This window comes from Nomascus leucogenys, chromosome 3, assembly GCF_006542625.1.
Source record: "Nomascus leucogenys isolate Asia chromosome 3, Asia_NLE_v1, whole genome shotgun sequence".
In the NCBI taxonomy this organism is placed as follows: Eukaryota; Metazoa; Chordata; class Mammalia; order Primates; family Hylobatidae; genus Nomascus; species Nomascus leucogenys.
In genome coordinates, this window is record NC_044383.1 from 30027290 (window position 1) to 30049672 (window position 22383).

General features: G+C 52.8%; 2 protein-coding genes across 7 annotated transcripts in view; one reads left to right on the forward strand and one right to left on the reverse strand.

Annotated features, from left to right (window-relative positions):
- SH3PXD2A (SH3 and PX domains 2A) overlaps positions 1-16351 on the forward strand; it is a 257237-nt gene extending 240886 nt beyond the window's left edge. For 4 of the 5 annotated variants that reach the window (XM_030807429.1, XM_030807433.1, XM_030807437.1 and 1 more), the window contains 3 exons: positions 994-1043; positions 4498-4617; positions 6630-16346. In XM_030807429.1, coding sequence (XP_030663289.1) covers positions 994-1043; positions 4498-4617; positions 6630-8603 — 2144 coding nt within the window. In that variant the 3' untranslated portion in view covers positions 8604-16346. Of the gene's footprint in view, positions 1-993; positions 1044-4497; positions 4618-6629 lie in introns of all 5 variants that reach the window. The other variant, XM_030807435.1, reaches the window with a different exon arrangement.
- Positions 16352-17829: 1478 nt separating this feature from the next.
- Positions 17830-22383, reverse strand: part of NEURL1 (neuralized E3 ubiquitin protein ligase 1) — a 96760-nt gene continuing 92206 nt past the window's right edge. For both annotated transcript variants that reach the window (XM_003255427.3, XM_030807458.1), the window contains exons 5-6: positions 20697-20843; positions 17830-20224 (exon numbers count right to left, since the gene is read on the reverse strand). In XM_003255427.3, the coding sequence (XP_003255475.1) occupies positions 19986-20224; positions 20697-20843 (386 nt within the window). In that variant the 3' untranslated portion in view covers positions 17830-19985. The remainder of the gene's footprint in view (positions 20225-20696; positions 20844-22383) is intronic.

Here is a 22383-nt window from a genome sequence, read left to right on the forward strand (position 1 = left end):
ACATGAGGATGTGGGTGGTAGCGTTCCCTCCTTCTCTAGTGGAGAGCCAGCAATGGTCACTCTACAGATACACGCGTTCCAAGAGCAAGAAATATTTTCTTTTCCTTATGGTAAAGGCTTTATAAATCAAGATAGATGATGTATAGCTGACTTTTTTAAAAAATCAAAAAAACACATTTCCCTGGACTGTTGAATGTGGGTGCTATATGCAGGGCTGCCCTGTGGAGTGACAGTCTGTAGAGAAACGTCTTTCTGGGCCTTAGCAGCTCCTTCCCTATGACTTTCCACTGGTTACTGGAAACCTAAGAGACTTGGGAGCTAAGGTTTTACCACTGTACACAGGCAGTTTCAACAGTGCGTTCTTCGAGAATCACCTTCATTTCTCAGGAGACTCCGGGCAGTCTGGCACCCTCCATCTCTGGCCCAATGATGCCTTTTGTTGAGGCTTAAAACTTCTGTGTTATAGGAGACTAGCTTTTGTTTGTGTCCAGCCATTCTTAAAATCTGGAGGAAACCTGTTTCTTTAGTTTAGCTCCACTGGGTTAAGTTAGCTCTTGTGCCTGAAATCTTTTAGCGAACCAGCTGGGAAATAGTTATTGGGCCCCTCCTCTTGCCTGGCATTATGCTAGCTTCTATGGATTTAATAGTAAGCAAAAAATAGACATGGTCTCTGCTCCTAACTTTGAAAATCTGATAAATCTATACACCCGTTACCCTGAAAAATGCCCACATAGCTGCACATTTTGAAAAGCGCACATAATTTTAGAGGGTTTGTAGATCCCTTGGAAGCACAGCCAAGGTAAAGGTCTACAGTTCCCCTTGAAAAAACCAACCACAGTGGCCACAGTGACTTAGAGTGTCAAGTCCTTCATAAAGGCTGAGCAAAAGCATGAACTTGAAGGATCAGGAGTTAGTTTCACCTAGGGAAGGCAGGTATGGGCACTGTTGCCCATTGTCTGACTAGGATTTCTGAAGCCGTGTCTCTTCCTCTAGGCTCCCCGAACCTACGGACAAGACCTCCACCACGCAGAGAATCCAGCCTGGTATGTGTACTGAATTTATTCTCCCCTTTCCTTCCTTTTCTGTGGATGCACTATAGCCACCCAATCAATTGGCTATCTTGCGGCAGAGCCTCTTGATCCAGGGCTTTTCCGGAGCCCTGCTGGGGCTTCTAGTTTTGTGGGGCGAGGGGCAGGGAGGGAAGTCTACAGATCCCAGCCTTCCTGGGGGCCTGGCTGGACAGTTTATAATCGGAAACACACTGCACTCCAAAGCTAAATAAATCCATCCCAGCCACTGCATTGGCAGACATAAACATTTAGACTGCCGGGCAAAAGTGTCCAGCCAGGGCATTGCCAGGGACTGGAAATGGGGCTGCTGTCCATGCTAGCCTGGAAGCCTTTCAGCTTTCCCTGGTCAAGAATGCCCAGTGGAGGTGGTGGATGGCAGAGTCTGGGAGGGCAGAGGGCAGATCAGTGAACATCTTCCAGGGAGAAGTGTGAGTTGCAAGCACTGGCTCATGCCCCAGCTTCAAGAGGTTAACACTGCCAGGGTCCCTGGCTCATGTGGGTGGGGTTTCCTGGTGTCCAGACCCTCGGGCAGGTAGATACACATCAGGGGCCAGGGCTTGGGGTGCCTGCGATGCTGGTGGCAGGCTGACAGCCCTGGAACAAAGAACTGTTAGTAGACGCAGTGGGATGTAGTGGAAAGAGTGGGTCTTCAAGTGCCAGGCATGGATTCGGATTCCACTTCTGACACTTAGAGGTGGAGAGACTGTAGGTAAGCCAGTTGCCCTCTACAAGCTTCAGTGCCCTTATCTGTCAGACGGGACAGTACTAGCCATCTCTTAGGGCTGTTGTAAGGATGAAATGAAATGATGTATGTGGGGGGCTGGCAAACGGGTTTCCATCTCCTGTGTCAGCTCTTGCCTGCTTGGTAGTACTACCTGGTGCACTGGGTTAAGGAGGATTCTGAAGTCACATCTGGGCTTACCAACAAGAGTTACTGTGGTCAGTGACATCAGCCCTGGCTAGGGGAGATGGCACCAGTCTATGGAAGAGTAGGCCCTCCATAAAAATATGGTTTTTAAAGATTTCATCCCTGGAGATGAGACCTTCCTTGCCTTGGCCATGGACCCCAGTGGAGTTTCTCTTTTTCCTCCTGAGTTTTACACACCCAAACACTGAATTCTCCCTCTCAACCATCTCTCCTAGCCACGGCTAATTATTTTCAGGCAGACTTGATTTTGGCAAGAATAGGGTAATTCCTTCCACACTTACCAAATGCGGGGATTGCTGAGGCAGGGCTGCTGTTTCCAGTTAGGCCCAGCTGCATCCCACCTGGCCAGAGATGTGGCCTGGGCTGAGCCTGGGCTGTGTCTGCTCACATGCACGGCTGCACAGCCAGGCCCTGGGGCCAGGAAAGGTGGCAGATTCTCAATCAATCCCTCAAAACCAGCTTCCTGCCACCCCTCACTCACTCTGCCCCAGCTCAGTTTCAACTGGTGGGGTTAGGACATGCAGAGCCTTGAAGGATGAGGAAGGCTGAGAAGAAGAGAAGTTCAGAAGGAGTGCTGAGCTCCGGCTTCTATTTATTGAGCTCTCCCTATGGCCCTCGCTGGGCCCAAAGTGATGTATGTTATCTCAGGGATCCTCTTCAGGATGCTGATATTAGTTCCATTTTACAGATGAGAGAACTGAAGTTCAGAGAGGTCAAGGGCTTTGCCCAGGGCCACACAGCTGGTAAATTGCTTTGATTGGAGTCTAGCCCCAAGGTTGAGGTCTTTCCAGGTCTTCCTGCTACACCAAGCTTCTTCCCGTCTCCTAGTCCCTCCCACCTTTTTTCCCAATTGCTTTATTTGAACCCCTTTGCATGAGGGAGGACATAAATAGCGGGGTACAAAGTCCATTTTAGCTGAGTAGAGACAAGACCATTGAAGCAAAAATGTGCAATCCACGAGGGCAGGGGGTTGTCCGTTCGGTTTCCTAGTGGGCGCTCCGTGCCTTAGACCAGTGTCTGGCACCCAGTAGACACACAACAAACAGTTGTTCAATGAATGGGTGAGGCTCACAAACCATGGGCCAAAGCCAGCTTCCAAATGTCCTTGATTGTCATGCTTAGATGCTTCTGTGCCAGTGTCTGAAAAGCATTGAGGATCTCCAATGAGTTCTACCCTGCCCACAGAATATTGCAAGTTTATTTAGTGCTTGCCTGCCTATCTGGCCTTGTCATGATGACCAGCCAAAAACTTTGCTCACTCAACCGCACTGCCTTCTTACACACCCACCCCAGACTAGAGACCACTGTGCTACATTGCCTTGCCTGTGCTGTCAGAAGTCTCACCTGCAGCCCTTACCCCTAGACTCCAGGACAGTGGCTTTCCTTCCTCTCCCACAGGGCAGTGTGCAAGGGCTTTGTTAGAATGATTTCTCTGCTTTTTCTTTCTTTCTTTTTTTTTTCTTTCCAGAGACAGAGTCTTACTCTGTCACTCAGGCTGGAGTGCAGTGGTCTGTTCATAGCTCACTGCAGCCTCGAACTCCTGGGCTCACGCTATTTCCCTGCCTCAGCCTCCCAAGTAGCTGGGACCACAAGTGCATAACACCATGTCCACCTAATTTTTGTGTGTGTGGTAGAAATGGGGTCTCACTATTTGCCCAGGCTGATCTCAAACTCCTGGCCTCAAGCAGTCTTCCCACCTGGGCTTCCCAAAGCACTACGATTACAGGAGATTTCTCTGCTTTTTAATTTTCATTTTGAGATTCAGCTATTGAGGCATCTGAAAACTTGACCTCCAGAGATGTAAGATTAGAAATTACTGTATTAATAATGAGCATTTTGTGCTGGGCACAGTGGCTTATGCCTGTAATCCCAGCAGTTTGGGAGGCTGAGGCAGGAGGATTGCTTGAGGCCAGGAGTTTGAGACCAGGCAAAACCCTGTCTCTAGTTTTTCTCTCTCTCTCTCTTTTTTTTTTTTTTTTTTAAGCAAATTATTCCAGATTCTGAGAGAGCCCATCTCTACCAAAAAAAAAAAAAAAAAATTAACCAGGTGTGGTGGTGTGTGCCTGTAGTCCCAGCTACTGGGGAGGCTGAGCCAGCTACTGGGGAGGATCACTTGAGCCCAGGAGATGGAGGCTGCAGTGAGCTCTGATTACTCCACTGCACTCTAGCCTGGGTCCCAAAGCAAGACCCTATGTCAGAGTAATGATGATGATAATAATGATGATGATGATGATGATAGTAATAGTAATGTGAACATTTTGATAGCTCAGACAAGTCTTCCGTGAATCCTGAGTATTATTAGAAAGCCTCATCAGAGCAGTCCCCTGGCAATATATACCCTGAGACTCCCATGATAGATACGTACTCAGGCCAGCTGCTGTCCAGCTGGTGTAAACGGCCATCCGCACCCCCCTGGGGACTGAGTGGGGAACCAACCCTTGGCCAAGTTACTCTTCTGATTTAGGTGGGTTTTGCCCACTGTGTGTTCCTTAACCTTAGGGGTTCCAACTGCCAAAGCCACCAGAGCCTCCTTCTGTTGAGGTGGAGTACTACACCATTGCCGAATTCCAGTCGTGCATTTCCGATGGCATCAGCTTTCGGGGTGGACAGAAGGCAGAGGTAAGCCTCGGGCCATGAGGCCGAGGGTTTTAACTCATCATGGTGGAAGACCTACTGCATTTCCCATTTTAGGCCTTGATACTAAGATTCCTGAGGGGCGGGCGGGCAGGCAGGAAAGGTACAGAAACGAGCCCCACAAAGATGAGCATCTGCCTGGCGCTGGCCAGTGCCACGGTCTAGACTAGATCCCAGCTCTCACACTCCACCCTGAGCTCACAAAGCTTGTCTCACAACATTTCCCAGAGCATGTGCAGGAGCTTGTGACGGGGGGGCCTTGAAACAAAGGGCTTCTGTGGTCAAATGAGCTTGCAGGACAGTAGATTAAACAAAATCCAACCCATTTGTTGTTTTAATTGCAGGGCTTCCCAGAGCCTAGGATACAAGGATGTCACTGGCAGTGTCACCTACAAGGGATCTAGAATAGGCAGCATTGCCCAACCCCACAAGCTTCCTCTCCCAGGAACATCTCAGGGCCAGGATCCTGCAGAACCCACATCAGGAAGTGTTGTTAGGAGGATGTGGACCAGGCAGGTAGACTGAGATACTGGGGACTTGGGCTCTGGCCAAGTCCACACCACATGACCCCTGGCCTTTGATGCAGTCACTTCTCCCACCCGCCAACCCCAACTTTAAGCATTTCTCTCTGCAAAACGGGATGATAGATCCTGGGATGCCCCTCCACCCGCCAAGCATGACTTCCAGCATTCATGCCGCTCTATTTTGTGGCTGGGGCTGAGCATGGTATTCCTGGCAGCAGAGAAGAGCTGTAACTCAGTCAATTCTCTGAGTGTCTTTGTGTAGTAATTGAGTTAACTCCATCTAATACAAGTGAACCTGTCAGACTCATTGGGCAGTCTCTGCCTCTAAAGCGGTGACATTCCCAATGTGAATGTTTTAAATCACATGCCTGGAACTTGGAACTAAATTTCCAAGAAAAATCATTCTCTCTGTGCTGAGGTTTCCAGGAGAGTCTGTAAAGAGCATAATGTGGCAGAACTGTCAGGCTCAGGAGCCATCTGTGCTTGAACTGTAGGTACAGGGCTGGGGCAGGGTGAAGGACAGAATGTAGAACCCAAAGAAGGAGAAAATCTTTCTCTTCTGGTGGGGGATGCAGAGGACTGGTCTCTTCTTGCCTTTGCATTCTTCACCTTTCCCTCCCTCCTTGGCCCTCTTCCCATAGTGCCAGTGTTTTCACACTACCCCTTCCCCACCCCAGGACCTTTTCCTCCAGGAGTGTCCCACAATCCCCAATTATCTGCCCTTTATGTTCCCCAGTCCAAATGGACCCCAGCACAACCAGCAGCCACACTTTTGGCCATTGGTTGATCTCCAAAAGTTAAGGAAGAAGCTCCTTAAACCAGTTTATACTAACATGGAAATGACTGAAAGCCCCCTGCCCTTCCTACAGGAAACCATTCAACCCAAAGAAATCTCTTCAGCTAGCGGGATTTCAGTGGGATTCCAGTAAAATGGCCACAGTGGGTGGACCCTGGGGAGAGGCTCTGCAGAGAGGCTCTGGCCTCGGGCCTGTACCTCCCAGGTCACTTCATCTGTATCTTCCCATTCTCTTCTGATCCTACAGACCCTTTCAAGGACCTCAAAGGGAGGACCTAGCAACATCGAGGGTATGAGGAGGGAAGGGGCAGCAGAAGGGCAGTGTTTTCTTCATATGTGTCCTTAGTCTACTGGCAGGATTGTAGGGACTAGGAACAGTGCAGTTTAGGGGGAGGCAGAGTGGGCCAGCTCAGCTGGCTGTTAGCACAGACGTGGAGGACCAGGGAGGGAACTTGGCAAGTGGGAACCCGCCAACCATGAGATGATAGAGACCTAGGTTTGAATTCTGGTGCATTATTTACTATGTTGGGTCTTGGGCCACTTACTCAGTGGCTCGGTTTATTATCTGTAAAATGGAGATAATTTATCCCAGAGCCAAAGTATGATACTCCTACCTTGGGATGTCATAGGGTTCCAGATCCTCCCAACTCACTGGCTTGTCTGCACTCGTCCCCCAGGTCATTGATAAGAACTCAGGTGGCTGGTGGTACGTGCAGATCGGTGAGAAGGAGGGCTGGGCCCCCGCATCATACATCGATAAGCGCAAGAAGCCCAACCTGAGCCGCCGCACAAGCACGCTGACCCGGCCCAAGGTGCCCCCGCCAGCACCCCCCAGCAAGCCCAAGGAGGCCGAGGAGGGCCCTACGGGGGCTAGTGAGAGCCAGGACTCCCCGCGGAAGCTCAAGTACGAGGAGCCTGAGTATGACATTCCTGCATTCAGCTTTGACTCAGAGCCTGAGCTGAGCGAGGAGCCTGTGGAGGACAGAGCCTCAGGGGAGAGGCGGCCTGCCCAGCCCCACCGGCCCTCGCCTGCATCTTCTCTGCAGCGGGCCCGCTTCAAGGTGGGTGAGTCTTCAGAGGATGTGGCCCTAGAAGAGGAGACCATCTATGAGAATGAGGGCTTCCGGCCATATGCAGAGGACACCCTGTCAGCCAGAGGCTCCTCCGGGGACAGCGACTCCCCAGGCAGCTCCTCGCTGTCCCTGGCCAGGAAAAACTCCCCCAAATCAGGCTCCCCCAAGTCATCATCACTCCTAAAGCTCAAAGCAGAGAAGAATGCCCAGGCAGAACTGGGGAAGAACCACTCCTCAGCCTCCTTTTCCTCATCTATCACCATCAACACCACTTGCTGCTCCTCCTCTTCCTCCTCCTCCTCTTCCTTGTCCAAAACCAGTGGTGACCTGAAGCCCCGCTCTGCTTCGGACGCAGGCATCCGCGGCACTCCCAAGGTCAGGGCAAAGAAGGATGCTGATGCGAACACTGGGCTGACCTCCTGTGCCCGAGCCAAGCCATCGGTCCGGCCCAAGCCATTCCTGAACCGAGCAGAGTCACAGAGCCAAGAGAAGATGGACATCAGCACTTTACGGCGCCAGCTGAGACCCACGGGCCAGCTCCGTGGAGGGCTCAAGGGCTCCAAGAGTGAGGATTTGGAGCTGCCCCCGCAGACGGCCTCCGAGGCTCCCAGTGAGGGGTCTAGGAGAGGCTCGTCCGACCTCATCACCCTCCCAGCCGCCACTCCCCCGTGTCCCACCAAGAAGGAATGGGAAGGGCCAGCCACCTCGTACATGACATGCAGTGCCTACCAGAAGGTCCAGGACTCAGAGATCAGCTTCCCTGCGGGCGTGGAGGTGCAGGTGCTGGAGAAGCAGGAGAGCGGGTGGTGGTATGTGAGGTTTGGGGAGCTAGAGGGCTGGGCCCCTTCCCACTATTTGGTGCTGGATGAGAATGAGCAACCTGACCCCTCTGGCAAAGAGCTGGACACAGTGCCCGCCAAGGGCAGGCAGAACGAAGGCAAGTCAGACAGCCTGGAGAAGATCGAGAGGCGCGTCCAAGCACTGAACACCGTCAACCAGAGCAAGAAGGCCACACCCCCCATCCCCTCCAAACCTCCCGGGGGCTTCAGCAAGACCTCAGGCACTCCAGCAGTGAAGATGAGGAACGGAGTGCGGCAGGTGGCGGTCAGGCCCCAGTCGGTGTTTGTGTCCCCGCCACCCAAGGACAACAACCTGTCCTGCGCCCTGCGGAGGAATGAGTCACTCACGGCCACTGATGGCCTTCGAGGTGTCCGACGGAACTCCTCCTTTAGCGCTGCTCGCTCTGCTGCCGCCGAGGCCAAGGGCCGCCTGGCCGAACGGGCCGCCAGCCAGGGTTCAGACTCACCCCTGCTGCCCGCCCAGCGCAACGGCATCCCTGTGTCACCCGTGCGCCCCAAGCCCATTGAGAAGTCTCAGTTCATCCACAATAACCTCAAAGACGTGTACGTCTCTATCGCGGACTACGAGGGGGATGAGGAGACAGCAGGCTTCCAGGAGGGGGTGTCCATGGAGGTTCTGGAGAGGAACCCTAATGGCTGGTGGTACTGCCAGATCCTGGATGGTGTGAAGCCCTTCAAAGGCTGGGTGCCTTCCAACTACCTTGAGAAAAAGAACTAGCAGAGGGCCTGGGCTCTTCCAGCCTCAGTGTGCCTCTCTGGCCGCCCACTGGATGAGCGGTGAGACGAACAAAAGGGAAAGGAAAAAACGGGAGGGGTGGGGGGTGGACAACATTCAACACTGCAGAATGGATGACCTCAAAGATGCCCCCTCTCCAAGCCATCCCACAGCTGGAAGGTAGGGGATGGGGGTGCCCACACTTAGTAAGGAAGGGAATGGACCAGGGAGTCCCAGGCCTGGGACCCAGGGCCAAGAAAGCTGAGATCCCCTGTGCACCGTAGGGACTTCACCAATGGATTACATGCCATCTGGGACAGGCCATGTGGGAGACCCCAGTTGTGCCTTTGCTGCAGATCTGGAAAAGACATGGTCATGGGGGCCTCCAGTGTCCTGCCCCTGCTTGGCCCGGTTTTGATTGCTGGCATCTTGCCACCCCAGGTAGCCCTGGTATTGTCCTAAGCTGTATTTGTGAATTGTGCTGGTTTCCTGGGCATTGCCACTGCGTACCACAGGTGGGTACATTAGAAGCCACCACTGGCTTTGGGGCTTAGGGGTGTCTTCTGAGCTCAAGCCTGCTTCTGGGCCAGGCCATTGTCACTGTTGAAGAAAAAGCAGTTCCCAGGTGCCAGCAAGGACCATCTTTCATAACTGTCACTGTCTTGGCCTTGAGAAGAGAGCCTGCTCTCCGCGGGGCACCCCATGGAGGACACAGTACCAGAGTTTACAAAGAGGGTGGGTGAAGCCACCGGTCTCTTCCTAATCTGCACAGACTATTTTGGGTATTTCCGGGTAGGCAGTTCCTTTGCATGTTTCGGGAGAGGTTCGTAGATTTGGGGCTTATATGTCAGGCCTTTGGTTTGCGTCTTATTTTAGGGGTTGTTTGGGGGCCTGGGTGGTTGGCCTCACATGGGAAGGGGATGGGTAGTGGATGGGTTTCTGTTGTATCTTGTGGGCGGGTGATTTTGCTTTTGTTTTTGTTTCACATTCTTCCCCCTCCACAAGCCAAAGTCGTTTCATTTGGTTTCCACTGTGTGGACTGTGCTGGAGCTTGGCGCCTGCCAGAAAAATTTGGGGCTAGGCAAGCCCCAGGTTGCAGACATGGTGAAGCAGAGAAACTGTTCTTCTGGTTCCTGCACAACCTCAGAGGGGCAAAAACCCTCCCCAGGGAAGGAGGAGGGTGTTCAGGAGCCAGACTTTTGGAGAGAAGGCAGCTCCCAGCCTGCTGGGTGACCGCCATTCTGCGTGTGTTCCCCAGCTGGGCAGGGCTGGAAGCCTTACGTATGAAGCGTGGAGAAGCAGCCATTGTCCCCACTATGGGCAGAGGGGGGACCTGGCTGGCCCCTTAGGTCAGACTGGAGCCAACACCACCAGCCGCCCCCTCTGGCCTGCTGGCAATGCCACAGGTGCCCCAGAAGATGGAGGATCCCTGTGCCAGGAGCCAACCTGGTCTTCCCGAGGGGCAGTGCCCCAGTGAAGACAGAAGCGAGAGAATAAAGTTCCCTGTAGGTCCTCTGTCACCTTTGGGTTGTGTTTTTCAATTGTTGACATTTCAAAGGGGACCCTCCAGAAGCCCAGCCGGCTTCCCCCAAGGACTCCCCCTTCGCTGGGAGTGGATTTCCACACGTGCCTTTGATTTCGGACAGATCGGGCCTCACAGCCACCGATTCAGCTGCCAGGGTCCCTGGACTGGGGGTTGGTGTTTTCTATAGAGGAGGAAAGGCCCTCCCTCACCCTGCTCCCCACCCAGGCAGGGCAGCATGGGACCCAGTGTCTCAGTGCCTTCAAAACCCACCCCTACCCCTATCCTACCACACCCCATCCCAGAGGCCTTGCCTGGGCAACCCTAAGCCCCTATCCCTCACCATACACTGATGCCTGGCAGCTAGAGCAAATGGCTTGTGTTCTTTGTCGAAGGCCTGGTGAGATTGTTTTGTTTCCTTTTGTTTTGTGAGTTTGTTTAAAATTGAAATTAGTTATTTTCTTCTGCTGGACAGTATTAAATAGAGCAGGATGTTGAGTTAATCTGCTAGATTGCAGTACTAATGGTAGTGGTTTAGTGTCTTCATATTAATATTATTTGTACTTATTTGAACAATAATGATAAAGAAGTGGTTCATTATTTTTTAATTAATGCACTTTAAATAAGGTAGAATGGAAAAAACCCAGAGAGCAAAGTGCATTACTTAAAGATGCAGTATATACTTTTCTCATTTTTAAACAGCACATATTTATTAAGAGAAAAAAAGTAATTTATGACTATTTAAAATAAAATTTAAAAGTAGAGTGACTGTCAGGTAAAGAACCTTCAATGTAGCTATCTTCCAGGGGGAGGGCCCTGCAGCCTCGCTCCTCAGATGTCTGCACTGAGCCAGTTCAGTCACTAGTGCGCCAGCCAGGCCAGGAGGGAGTGCAGAGCATGTCTGCCAAGCACAGAGCATCTCAGTTGGACTGGACCACAGTGCTCCCCAGAGCCTGCCTTTCCTGCCCTTCCCCACCACCTGCACTGCCCCCCACATTCTCCCAGGCCCCCCAAGGACCCCCTCTCCTTGATCCCCAGTGCTGTAAGTGATAGAGTCATTAAAAGGCAGGACTGAAAGAGACCTCAGAGGTCTCTATCCCATCCCTTCCTGTTACTGTGGCCCAAGGACAGGAAACAACTTTTCCAAAATCCCACAGCTAGTTAATGGCAGATCTCCCCACTACATTAATCCCGTGCTCCTCCTCACCGCCATTATAGTTTATTGTGTGGTCATGTTTACATTGTGACATCCAGCCCCAAGGATGGCTGGGAGTTTGCTCAGGCATCCAGGAAAAATGGGGAATGCTGCCATCTGGTGACGGCATGTAGATTTGGGCAGTGAACAGGGATTGCCATGCCCCAGTCTTCACACCTCGCCCCCTCACCCCCTAACTCACAGCACAAACCCTGCAAACCCAAAGAGAATATTAATACTTGAAGCAAGAAGGGTGCATGCCAGTCCTTCTCCGGCATGGCCAGGGGGTACCAGGCCTTGTGTGCCTGGACTCCTAGCCCTAGCCAGGGCGAGAGGGCCTTTCCCTTGAGCTACTGAGCTGCTTTGTGATGCTGAAGGATACTGCCGGCAGCAGGCAGAGGAGGGAGGGGGCCTAGGGCTCTGACCCATCTGGAGGAAAACCAGATCGGACTAAAAAAGGAAAAAGAAAAAATCTCCGCAGTGTCCAAACCTAGTTTCCCATGAGTTGCGATTGAAAATGTGAAATGACACTGTATTGCTGTATACTGCAACTTTAACCATAATGAGCCCTTCTGAGGTCATTATTGAGGTTCATATAATGCCCGAAGATTCAGCATTTGGTGCTTTGTTTTCCTTTCCGTTTCAAGACCTTTTTCTTATTTCAAGGGGAAAAAATGTCATCTCCCCCGACCTCATCCCTGGCTGTGTTGCCCCTCTCCTCCTCGCTATTCTCACCAGGCCATGGGACTTTGGGGGCAGCGAGAGAGAGCTGGAAAGGGGCAACCCTGAGCAACAGGTGTGCCCCATGCCCTGTGGGTTTCCCCTGTGTCCAGTGACTGTAGACGGGCTATCTTGCCAGGCCTCAGCCCCGTCTACCCCAAGCCTGGCCCCAAAGGTTTCTCTTTCTTCCTCCTTGATTTTCCATCTTGACGAAGGCATTATATAGAATCATTTTAATCACTTTCAGATGTTAGAGCAGCATATTTTACAGGCATTTATATCCATTGCTTTCCTCAGCAAGGCATGTTACTACTTTTATCATCTAAGGAAAAAAGACAAGGGAATTTCAGTCAGGCATTATTTTCCTATTACTAGTGTTTGCAGAATAGGTATAGGACTATTTAAGTTTAGACCTTGGTTTGGTAGTTGTTGTTTTTAATAAGGGGAAAAAGATAAAATAACCCCTATTTTTCCTGTGATTGTATTTAACTAATATATTATTTCTTTAAGGTTACTCACTTCCCCTACCCCTCCAAATACCTTGCATTCTCAATCAAAAATGGAAACAATCTGAGAGACAGGAAAAGTGCAATATTACCAAGATGGATGCCAGGGCTCGTTGGGGACAATGGAGGGAATACCAGTGGCGCTCAGAGAGCAAGAGGCAGGGAGCGGGGTGCTGAAGGAATCCTAGCTGTGGAACAGGTGGGTGGGTTGGTGGAGTTTGATCTTGTAGCGTTCTCCTCTCCCCCCCTCCTTGGGAAGACGATAGGGGCCCCTGCCAGATCCACCCAGAAGAAAGGGATTCAGGCATGGGGCCCTTGACCTCTGGGCCCCAGTCCCTGGAGCAGAGGCAGGCCCTCGGGAGCTGTTCCTTGTTTTGATTTCTGTTGTGGTGCAGCCAGCTGCTCAGCGAGACCTGGCCTAAAAATGACTCCCAGCAGCCCTCTCTCACCCCAGTGTCCTGATGTTTGGGCTATGATCCTTCTGATGTATGTTTGAATCTTTCTAAAACTGGGTGCCTTCAGTTCAGTTTCTAGGCAGGAAGCCTAGAAGTCACCAGATCTTTTTGGGGGATGTAAGAACCTTGAGCCACGCACACCCTGGTGAGACACCAATTCCCACAAGCCTGCAGCAGGGCCTGGGGCTGAGCCTGGGCTGCCCATTCGTCTCAGCGACTTCAGCCTGAGGAGTGAGCCCTGCCTGGGCTCCACACCCAGACAGTCCGTACAAATTCTGCTCCGGGAAGAGTCGGGGGTCTATTCAAGTTTCTCTGCAGACAGAACTTCCCACAACAGGTACCAATCTGGCCTCCTTCCTCAGCACTGGTAGAGAAAGCAACAGAATGGGAAGTTTCCTCTGGGTTCGAGCCTCAGCACTCTGCCCCTCAAGGTGACAGGGACGTCCCTGTGGCTTGTTCCCTCCACCACCAGTACTGTATGCTTGCTGCTCCAACCCCCTATTTGGCGAATTTCTGCACAGACACAGATCTCTGTGCCCAGAATGGGACTGTGCCCTGTGCGGGTCTCTCCCTTGGTGTATATCCATCTACATATTCAGTCTTTGAGAATCTCAATGCAGAGCTCTCTGGGAAGAGAACTGTCCACATTGCTAAATAATTAAGATTCCCTCACTTTTTTGAGGGCCATGTGTTGAGAATGTGTGCGTGTGTGTGTGTGTGTGCGTGCGTGTCTGTGTATGCAAGTGTTGGTAACTTCCCACTTGAACTAAATAACATGGGGTTAGAGAAAAAAAAAAAAATACCAGGCAAGCTGTCTCCATTGAACAAGTCCTTGGCAATGGGCAGGTCCCAAGGGACTCACAGCTTCTGGCAACAAGTGTGTGTGTCATTCACACACGTCATTCTGGCTGGAGAGTGCAATGTGTCTTTTTTTTTTCTTTTTGTAATTATTTTATTAAGTATTTAGTTGGAAATTTCACACTGGCATTAACAGGTCTAGCATAAGCGGCCTAGGCAGTCATCCCAGGCTCCAAAATGAAGATGTGCAAAAGAGATGCCACTGGGTGTAGAAACACTGAGTTGGTCCAGTGAGGTCACCCCCTGCAGATGTGTCATCGAGCAGGCTGACTCCCACCCCTCAGCCATGCCATGGGTATGAGAAGCCCCGTATAATAAAAGCTGCCAGCCTTTTCGTCCTTGTTTCAGAGGGCGGGTCAGGTGGTTGGGGTGAGAACTTGCTCACGGTGCACCCAACAAGACCTGCAGGTGCATATAAGTTTAGTCCCAACTGCAGGGCCAGACCGAACACTTCCTGGGAAGTGTGTGGAGGGCTCTGCTAGACCTTCCTGAGTTTCTGGCTAAATCATCAGCCCTGTTTGGTGCAGTCTCATGTCTCTGTGGTTCCCAAGCTGCATGATCAGAGCCAGTAAGAAGACAGGATCAGTGACCCACAGCTTTGGGGAAAAACAGCCCCACTGTTAACTTCCCTCCTGCAAACCTGGGTCCCCAGGCCATAAGGTGGGCACACTGGTGCTTACAGACTGGGTGGAGGGCCCTACCTTCCAAGGCCTTGATCCCAGCCTGACTATAAGGTTGGGATTAGCATGCAATCCCCCTTCCCCAATCCTGTCTTTTTAAAATCTCAAGTTTGCACTTAACCTTGACAATCAGCACTCTCTCCTCTCCAGTCCTAGAACTCAGTGGCCTTAGAGAATGGGGTCCCCTGCACTGAAGGTCCCTGCCTTGCTCCCAGTTCCATCCTGGCCAATAGGCTGAGCCTCAAGAGGTGAAAGAGAAAAAGGGAGGGAGGGAGGAAGAATTATTTAGAACAAAAGGATGGCTCGAGCACGTTAGAGGCAAGTGAGAGGCACGTTGGTGAGAAGAGCATGTGCATGTTTGGGGTAGCTGGGGCCTACTGTCCCTTCATTAGGGAAGGAGGTTTCCAGAAGAGGATGTCTTCTAGAAAGAAAAATTGTGTGAAGGCTGAAAAGGGGTTTGGAGTTTTGTCTTTGTTGATTAGAAAGAAGGAAGAAGTCAGCTCTGAATGTTTCAGGAAGAAGACAGCAGGTAGAAAGGGAATTTAGTGATTTAACACCCAAGGGTCCAGCCAGAGCAGGTTGGAAAATCCTCCGAATTTGGCCACAGAAGCTGGCTAGGAAAAAACTGCCACTCATTGGGCCACACGCTGGGTCCCCATCGGTTCTCAATGAATGGTCATTGATTTACTTAGCAGAGAGGAGAAGTCACCAGCCACAAACCAATTTTTGAGCTTGCAGGCCCTGATCCCAGAATATATGCATCCAGCTCCCAGGTTCTCAGCTGGTTTTGCCCACTTCCCTTTGACTGTCCAATCCAAAGCTAGTCTCTCAAGTTGTATGGCTCAAAGATCAGTGACCACAATGGGTCATACAGTAGGGACCCACCTCCACAAATTAGAACCAGGGTTCAGACCCCATTGGGCACATCTGGGAGGAAGGCAACCTCCTTTGTCGTCCTGTTGGTACCAGTCATTCTCAAGTATCTCTGACACCTGTGGTGGTTCAGTTTGCTGAGCCTGCCACCTGGTATGAATTAGACTGGGTGTGATGAACATTCATCCATGGATATACCCTGCCATTTTGCAGTGCCTTATAACCAAGGCACACTCCCCATAAGAGTTTACTGCAGAGAAAGAACAGCAAAACAGCCACCCTCCTTGAATTTACAACTCATTATCTGCAACAGGTTTTCTTTAAATCCAAGACACAGGATGGGAAATGGGTTTCCCGGCCAGGTACTCAGAGGTCTGCAGGAAGTGACTCCCGGGCAAGGCAGACTTCGGTAATCCCTGAAGCGTGAGCATGTGGACTGCATGGCTGGGTGGGGACTGGTGGATGTCTCTGGAGCTCCAGAACCTTGAAGAATTCCTCATGGAATTCCCCTCCCAGCTCTTAGTGGGCTCTGTGGGGTCAGGAGGAGCCTTTCCTCCAGGTTTTCCTTCTTTCCTCCTCAGCAGAGAAACTGGAGAAAGGACATTAAATTCAGTGCAGTCAATTTGAGTGCTGAAATATTTCCAGAATCAATGGTGGTGCTAAACTATCTCCATGTTTCTAACATTTTTAATAGTGGAGTTGGTTTGTTTTTAATCTCAACACAAAAATGCAGTACCCTTGGGGAAGGGACGAGCCCCTTGGCCTGCCACTTTCCAGGTGTCCTTTATCACTTTGACGGGACTCTTTGGTCTGCAGAAAATGCTCTGTCTTGGCATGCTTCTAGACTGTAAGATTTGGGTTTTGTTTTGTATTTTGTTTATGTTTACATGCATCTTATATTTCCCTGAAAACTAAATAAAGTTTTGGGCCTTTTTAACCGAACAGAATCACCTCTTAATTCTCCGTCACCAAAAAAACCCATCCAGCTGAATAGCAAATGTCCCATTATCCCAAATTGCAAGGTCGACTTCAGGATCCCCGGGCCCTCTGAAAGAAAGGACACTGGAGGGTGGGGGCAGGTAGGTAAGCTCTCGCTTTTTTTTTTTTTTTTAACAGGGTCTCACCCTGTCACCCAGGCTGGAGTGCAGTAGCATGATCATAGGTCACTGCAACCTCGACCTCCCGGACTCAAGCGATCCTCCCACCTCAGCCTTCTGAGTAGTTGGGACTACAGGCGCACCACCATGCCCAGATGATTTTTCTATTATTTGTAGAGACAGGTTCTTGCTATGTTGCCAAGGCTGGTCTCAAGTTCCTGGGCTCAAGCAATCCTCCTGCCTCAGCCTCCCAAAGTGCTGGGATTACAGACATGAGCCAGCTCTCACTCTTGGTGAGAACCGTGGTCCAGCTCCTCCAGCCTCTTCCCCACTTTTGGGAGGCTTTCTGGGCAGTGGCCAAGGCTTTGAAAGATGCAGATCTTGGGGCCAAGGACCCACATCCAGCAGGCCTAGCTGGCTCCTTAGCATGGCCCCCTAACCCTCTCCTGCTTTTGCTGGACCCCAGTAAGCAGGACCAGGTAGCCCTGATGCAAGGAACAGGCCATGGCTGTGCAAGGCCATGCAGAGGCTGGGTAGCCTGAGCATCCTCCCGGGAATAAGGTGGGCAGGCAGGTATCCCACGTGCCTCTGAGGCCTGGTGCTGGCAAACGAGCTCAATTCCAACACTGTGCCTAGACCTTGGGGCCAGTCTGGCTGCCTCCTCCCCACCACCCCTCTCCCCTCAGCCTTCCCCACCACTCAGAACACTTCCCTAAAGGACTCTATCCAGAGGCCTCCCTTTTCTCCTCAGTGGCACCACCCATTTGGTATAGGCCTCTGCACCCACCAGTGGGAACACAGCTGAGCTCCCTCCAGATGTGGGGGTCTGAGCCTTGGGAGAGGGGTGGAAGCCTTGTTCCTGGGGAGCTCAGAGCACAGCCCGATGACCTGAGTCGACCACTTGTCATCCTCCCATTAGCCCCTAGGTAGCACTGCGCACCCCCCACCCACCCCCCCAACCCCCGCCCACAAGCGGCAGATTTGAGCCCTGCTCAGCCTTAAGGAGAAGCCCCATCCCACCGCACCTTCCCCACCACACCCTGCTCCTCACAGATGCAGCGGCCTCTCCCAATTTGCAAGGCCCACCTGGCATTCTAGCCCCAAGTCACGCTCCAGCCCCCGACTCCAGGGAGTCTTCCCTGATTGCCCCAGTCCACCTTGAAGCTTCAGAGGCCTGCAATTACCCCTCAGGGAAGGGCCACACCTCCTGATGACTTCCCTAGTATCCAGGACACCAGCCCTCCACACCCCAGCCTGCCCCTACATGTGCACGCACACGCTGGCCCTCCTTCCCCAGTGCTCTGCGTACAGCACCGCCCTCAGGCTGGTACGAAATCACCTTTATTCACAATCACAGCAACCCGAGTGCACAAGGGAAGCAGCAGCCACCCCTGCACTGACAGAGGTAATGAGATGATGGCTTCCTCTCCCCAACCCTCAGCCTCTGGGCTGGGGGGCCCGCTAGTCAGCCCCTGCTCCCTCCCACAGAAGGGGTCTCCCAGGGTCAGTGACTGGGTAGTGGAGACCCACAGTGGGACAGTGACTTCCCCACACGCCCACTGCAAGGCCAGCACAAAGACCCAGCCTGAGGTCCTGGCAGACCACCCCATGGCAGCCCTCACGGAAGAACTCCCGAGAGTCACACAGAAAGCCTGCCCCTCCTCCCCAACCATTTTACAGAAGTGGAAGCTGGGCTCCAGAGGGCTACGACTCGGCCAGGGCCACACAGCTGGTCAGTGGCCAGGACTAAAACCCATGCCCTGCCTGCTACACAGAGGAGCAGTCTCTGATGGATGCAAAAACAAAAACAAAAACAAAAACAAAAAGCCATCTGAGGGGGCAGAGGGCTGGGAGGCTGGGAGAGCCCAGGCCAGGGCAGGCAGGGCTGAGAGGACCAACCTCAGCAGGTGGGGCGCTCCCTCCCCAGAACTTAGAATGAGAACCTGGAGGTGTGAGAGGCAGCCCCTGCCTCCTCATCTTCCCTACAAACAGGCTCCCTGCCCCGCCATCACAAGGTCTCCCTGTCCTGTTCCTGGCCCACACTAGGAACACTGGCCCTCCTGGAAGTTTGACGTCCTTATGGAGGGGGGACCTCCTGGGTCACCTGATGTACCTAAGCCAACCATGATAACCCAGCTCTGGCCCAGGAGGAAGGGTGCTCTATGGCTCTGGGTGACCACCAGCCCCAGGGCACTAAGGAGGCTTGGTTTGCCTCTCTGTAAAATGGACACTGTTTGCCAAAAGGTCCAATTTGGCCCCTCCTTATGGAGTTCCAATTCATGATTGGCAGAGCTGGGTATAAGCTTTGTGGCTGGAGTCAGGGGAAGATACTGCGTTATGACTGCCTCAGCCGCATCCTTTCCCAGGTACCCCAAACACAAAGGCAGCATTTCTAGGGGCCCAGAGGCCTACAAACAAACAAACAAAAACCCAAAACCACAAACCAAATAAATAAATTAATTAAACTGAGGGAAAAGGCTGGTCTTGGCCCAGGGAACCCACACCTCCCCATCCAGGGCCCTGGCCCATTCCGGGTGTGCCACAGGCTCTATCAGCCTAGGCCCTGGACAGCACAAGATGTGGGGAAAAGGTCAGAAAAGGTAGCTGCAAACCTGTTCTTAGGGACCCTGGCAGAAGACCAACCCTTTTCCCCAGCCCATACCAAAGAGCTACCCCTAGGCAATGGCATCCAGCGAGATGATTGGGGGAGGAAGGCTACAGCCAGGGGACAGGGTCCTCCCCTTCTCAGCCAGGGGCCCAGTACCTGGAGCCCTCTGCAGCCTGTCCATGTGCCTATCAGGTGGTGGGAGAGAGACATGGCATGAGGCTGCAGCCTGCCCAGGACGGGAGGCACCCACCAGCCTCTCACCCCCAGCTGCCATGCCCAGTGGGCAGGGAACGAGGAAAGAGAAGGTAGGCATAGGTCAGAGAGGGAGACAGCAGCTCAGGAGCGGCCTGCCCAGGGCGGTTGTTGAGCAGGCTGTACACTGCTCAAGGGCAGTTGGCTGAGGAGGTAAATGAGCCTAAAATCCAGTCCACACTGCACTAGCCAGGCCACATGCCCTGGCTCAGGGCTGCAGCTGCCCAGAGGAAGGTACATGTTTTCTAATTCTCACAAAGGTGCCACATGGACTACAGACACCTCCTAGAAACCTGCCTCAGATGGGGAAAGATTAGGGCAGGCTGAGATCCCAATTTAGCCCTCAGCATGCAGAGCAGAGCTGGGTGCAGAGACGGGAGAGACAGGGAGAGTGCGGCCTCCTCTCCTCCCCTCCCTCTGCCCAGCGATTTGCCTCTGCCCCCTCCCTGCCTGATACTCCCCTCTCCCCAAACCTTCAAGGGCCTCAGTTTCCCATGTTTAATGGAGGAAGAAAAGTTTCCAAAATGAGGAAGAGAAGGGGCCCCACTGGCTTGTTCCTCAGCTGGGGCTGGGCTGAAGCCCGAGGAGATGGGTGTGTGGGATGGGCCACCGCAACGGGCTAGGAGCTGCGGTAGGTCTTGATGATGTCCTTGATGGGGCGGCGGCAGATGGGGCAGCAGGCGTGCAGAGCCTTCTTGAGGCGCAGGCCACAGGCATAGCAGAGGCACATGTGGCCACATGTGTAGATGACCGTGTCCACCGCGTGTTCATAGCAAATGGTGCACTCATCGCTCCACTGGCCCAGACCTGGGGTCACTGGCGACTCGGGCAGGCTCACTGGCGAGTTGGGGGCTGTCCCTGAGGACAAGGGGGCACCAGTCAGGAGGAGACATGGCCCAACCCGGCACTGGATTCATGGGAAGAGAGCTCCCCGGCCTCTTGTGTCCCCCTCCATTTATCAGGATCTGCCTGTTCACCCTGACAACCCAACTTCCAGAGCACAAGGGAAGAGGCTGAGCTCTGAGCAGCCCCACTTCTGACCCACTCCAACCCCAGATGAGGGGACAGAGTGGCTAGGAGGCAGTGAGAGAAAAGAAGGCAAGATGGAGGAAGGAAAGGGTCCAGAATCTTTTAAGGTAGGCCCCTCCTGAGCTACCCTTTGGCACTGCCCAGCTAGGGGACAGGAGGGGATGACCCTAGAAATCACCCCCCAACAAGGGTTCACTGAGCCCAGCTCCAGCTCCTCTCCACTCCCAGCCCGGACACAAAGGCTGCATCCTTGCCGCAGTCCCACATGGTCACCAAGGAACAGAGGAGCCAGCCTACTTACCGCCAGCAGAGCTACCCAGAGGGCCAGAGCTGCACGTGCTGAGCAAGGGGTCAGAGAGGCGGCTGCCCAGGGCACTGGGCGAGGTTGGCGTGGAGGCAGGGGAGCAGGGGAGTGATGGGATACCCCGCTCAGCCAGGATGGTGGAGCCTGTGAAAGGGGAGGGAGGGAAGGACACGCTAGCTGCCTGCCCAGGCCAAACTGGAGAAAGCTCTGTCCCTCACAGTGGGTTCCCAGGCCTGACCACACAGCCCAGCCACAGGGCCGAGAGCGGGATTTTGCAGGCTGGTGCGGGGATCATTTGATATTACCACCGTGGAGTATATCTAATCAGCTAAAGACTTTGACCCCAGTCAGCACCCAGCCTGGCCTCTGTTCTCACCTATGAACTGGAGGGCCATATCCTGCTTGCTTCTTGTTAAAACAGCAGCTCCAAACTAGGCCCCTGCCTGGCACCTACCTCCGCCCCTCCCCATGTATGCTTTCTGCAAAGCTTCCTGGGCTGGAGCATGTATGTTACCATCTCCTCTGCCCCGCAACCTCACCCTCCTGTTAGGAGCCCTGAGTTCTTCACCACTGTCCCAGATATCACCCACCTTTTCTGCATGGCACCTCTGCAATGCCTTCACCTTTTCCCACCTTGTTCTGATCATAGATTCTCTCCTCCCCTCCTTCCATCACTCACTTCCTTTTTTTTTTTTTTTTCAGACGGAGTCTCGCCGTCGCCAGGCTGAAGTGCAGTGGCATGACCTCGGCTCACTACAATCTCCGCCTCCCAGGTTCAAGGGATTCTCCTGCCTCGGCCTCCTGAGTAGTTGGGATCACAGGCACATGCCACCACACCCAGCTAATTTTTTTGTATTTTTAATAGAGACGGGGTTTCACCATGTTGGCCAAGATGGTCTCAATCTCCTCACCTCGTGATCTGCCAGCCTCGGCTCCCAAAGTGCTGGGATTGCTGGGGTAAGCCACCGCGCCCGGCCTTCCTCTCCTTTTTAACAATCCTCGCCTCCCTCTTTCCCTCCTTCCTTCTCTCCTGCCTTCAACAAATCCTTACTGAGGACCTACCAGGCACCAGGCCCCGTGCAGACAGAAAGCTAGAGATAGCCCCTGACTTCAAAGAGCTGGCTGTCCAGGGAGCCTCTGGGGGCTGTCCTCAAACTCCTTCCTCTGGGCCGCCCTGACTACCCCCAGACCACATTACTCCCGCAAGTACACACACACATGCACTACAGACATACAACTACACAACCACAAAGGCTGGGGTAATATTTGTTCTGTGCCCAGGACTCCAGTTTTGTTTCTCCAGTAAAACCATGAGCTTTTTTTTTTTTTTTTTTTTTTTTTTGAGACAGAGTCTTGCTCTGTCACCCAGGCTGGAGTGCAGTGGCGTGATCTCAGCTCACTGCAAGCTCCACCTCCCGGGTTCACACCATTCTCCTACCTCAGCCTCCTGAGTAGCTGGGACTACAGGCGCCCGCCACCAGGCCCAGCTAATTTTTTTTGTATTTTTAGTAGAGACAGGGCTTCACCGTGTTAGCCACGGTGGTCTCAATCTCCTGACCTCGTGATCCACCCGCCTCAGCCTCCCAAAGTGCTGAGATTACAGGTGTGAGCCACCGCGCCCAGCCCATGAGCTTTCTTAGAACAGGAAATCTTATTCACCTGTGACTCTCCTACAAATCCTAAC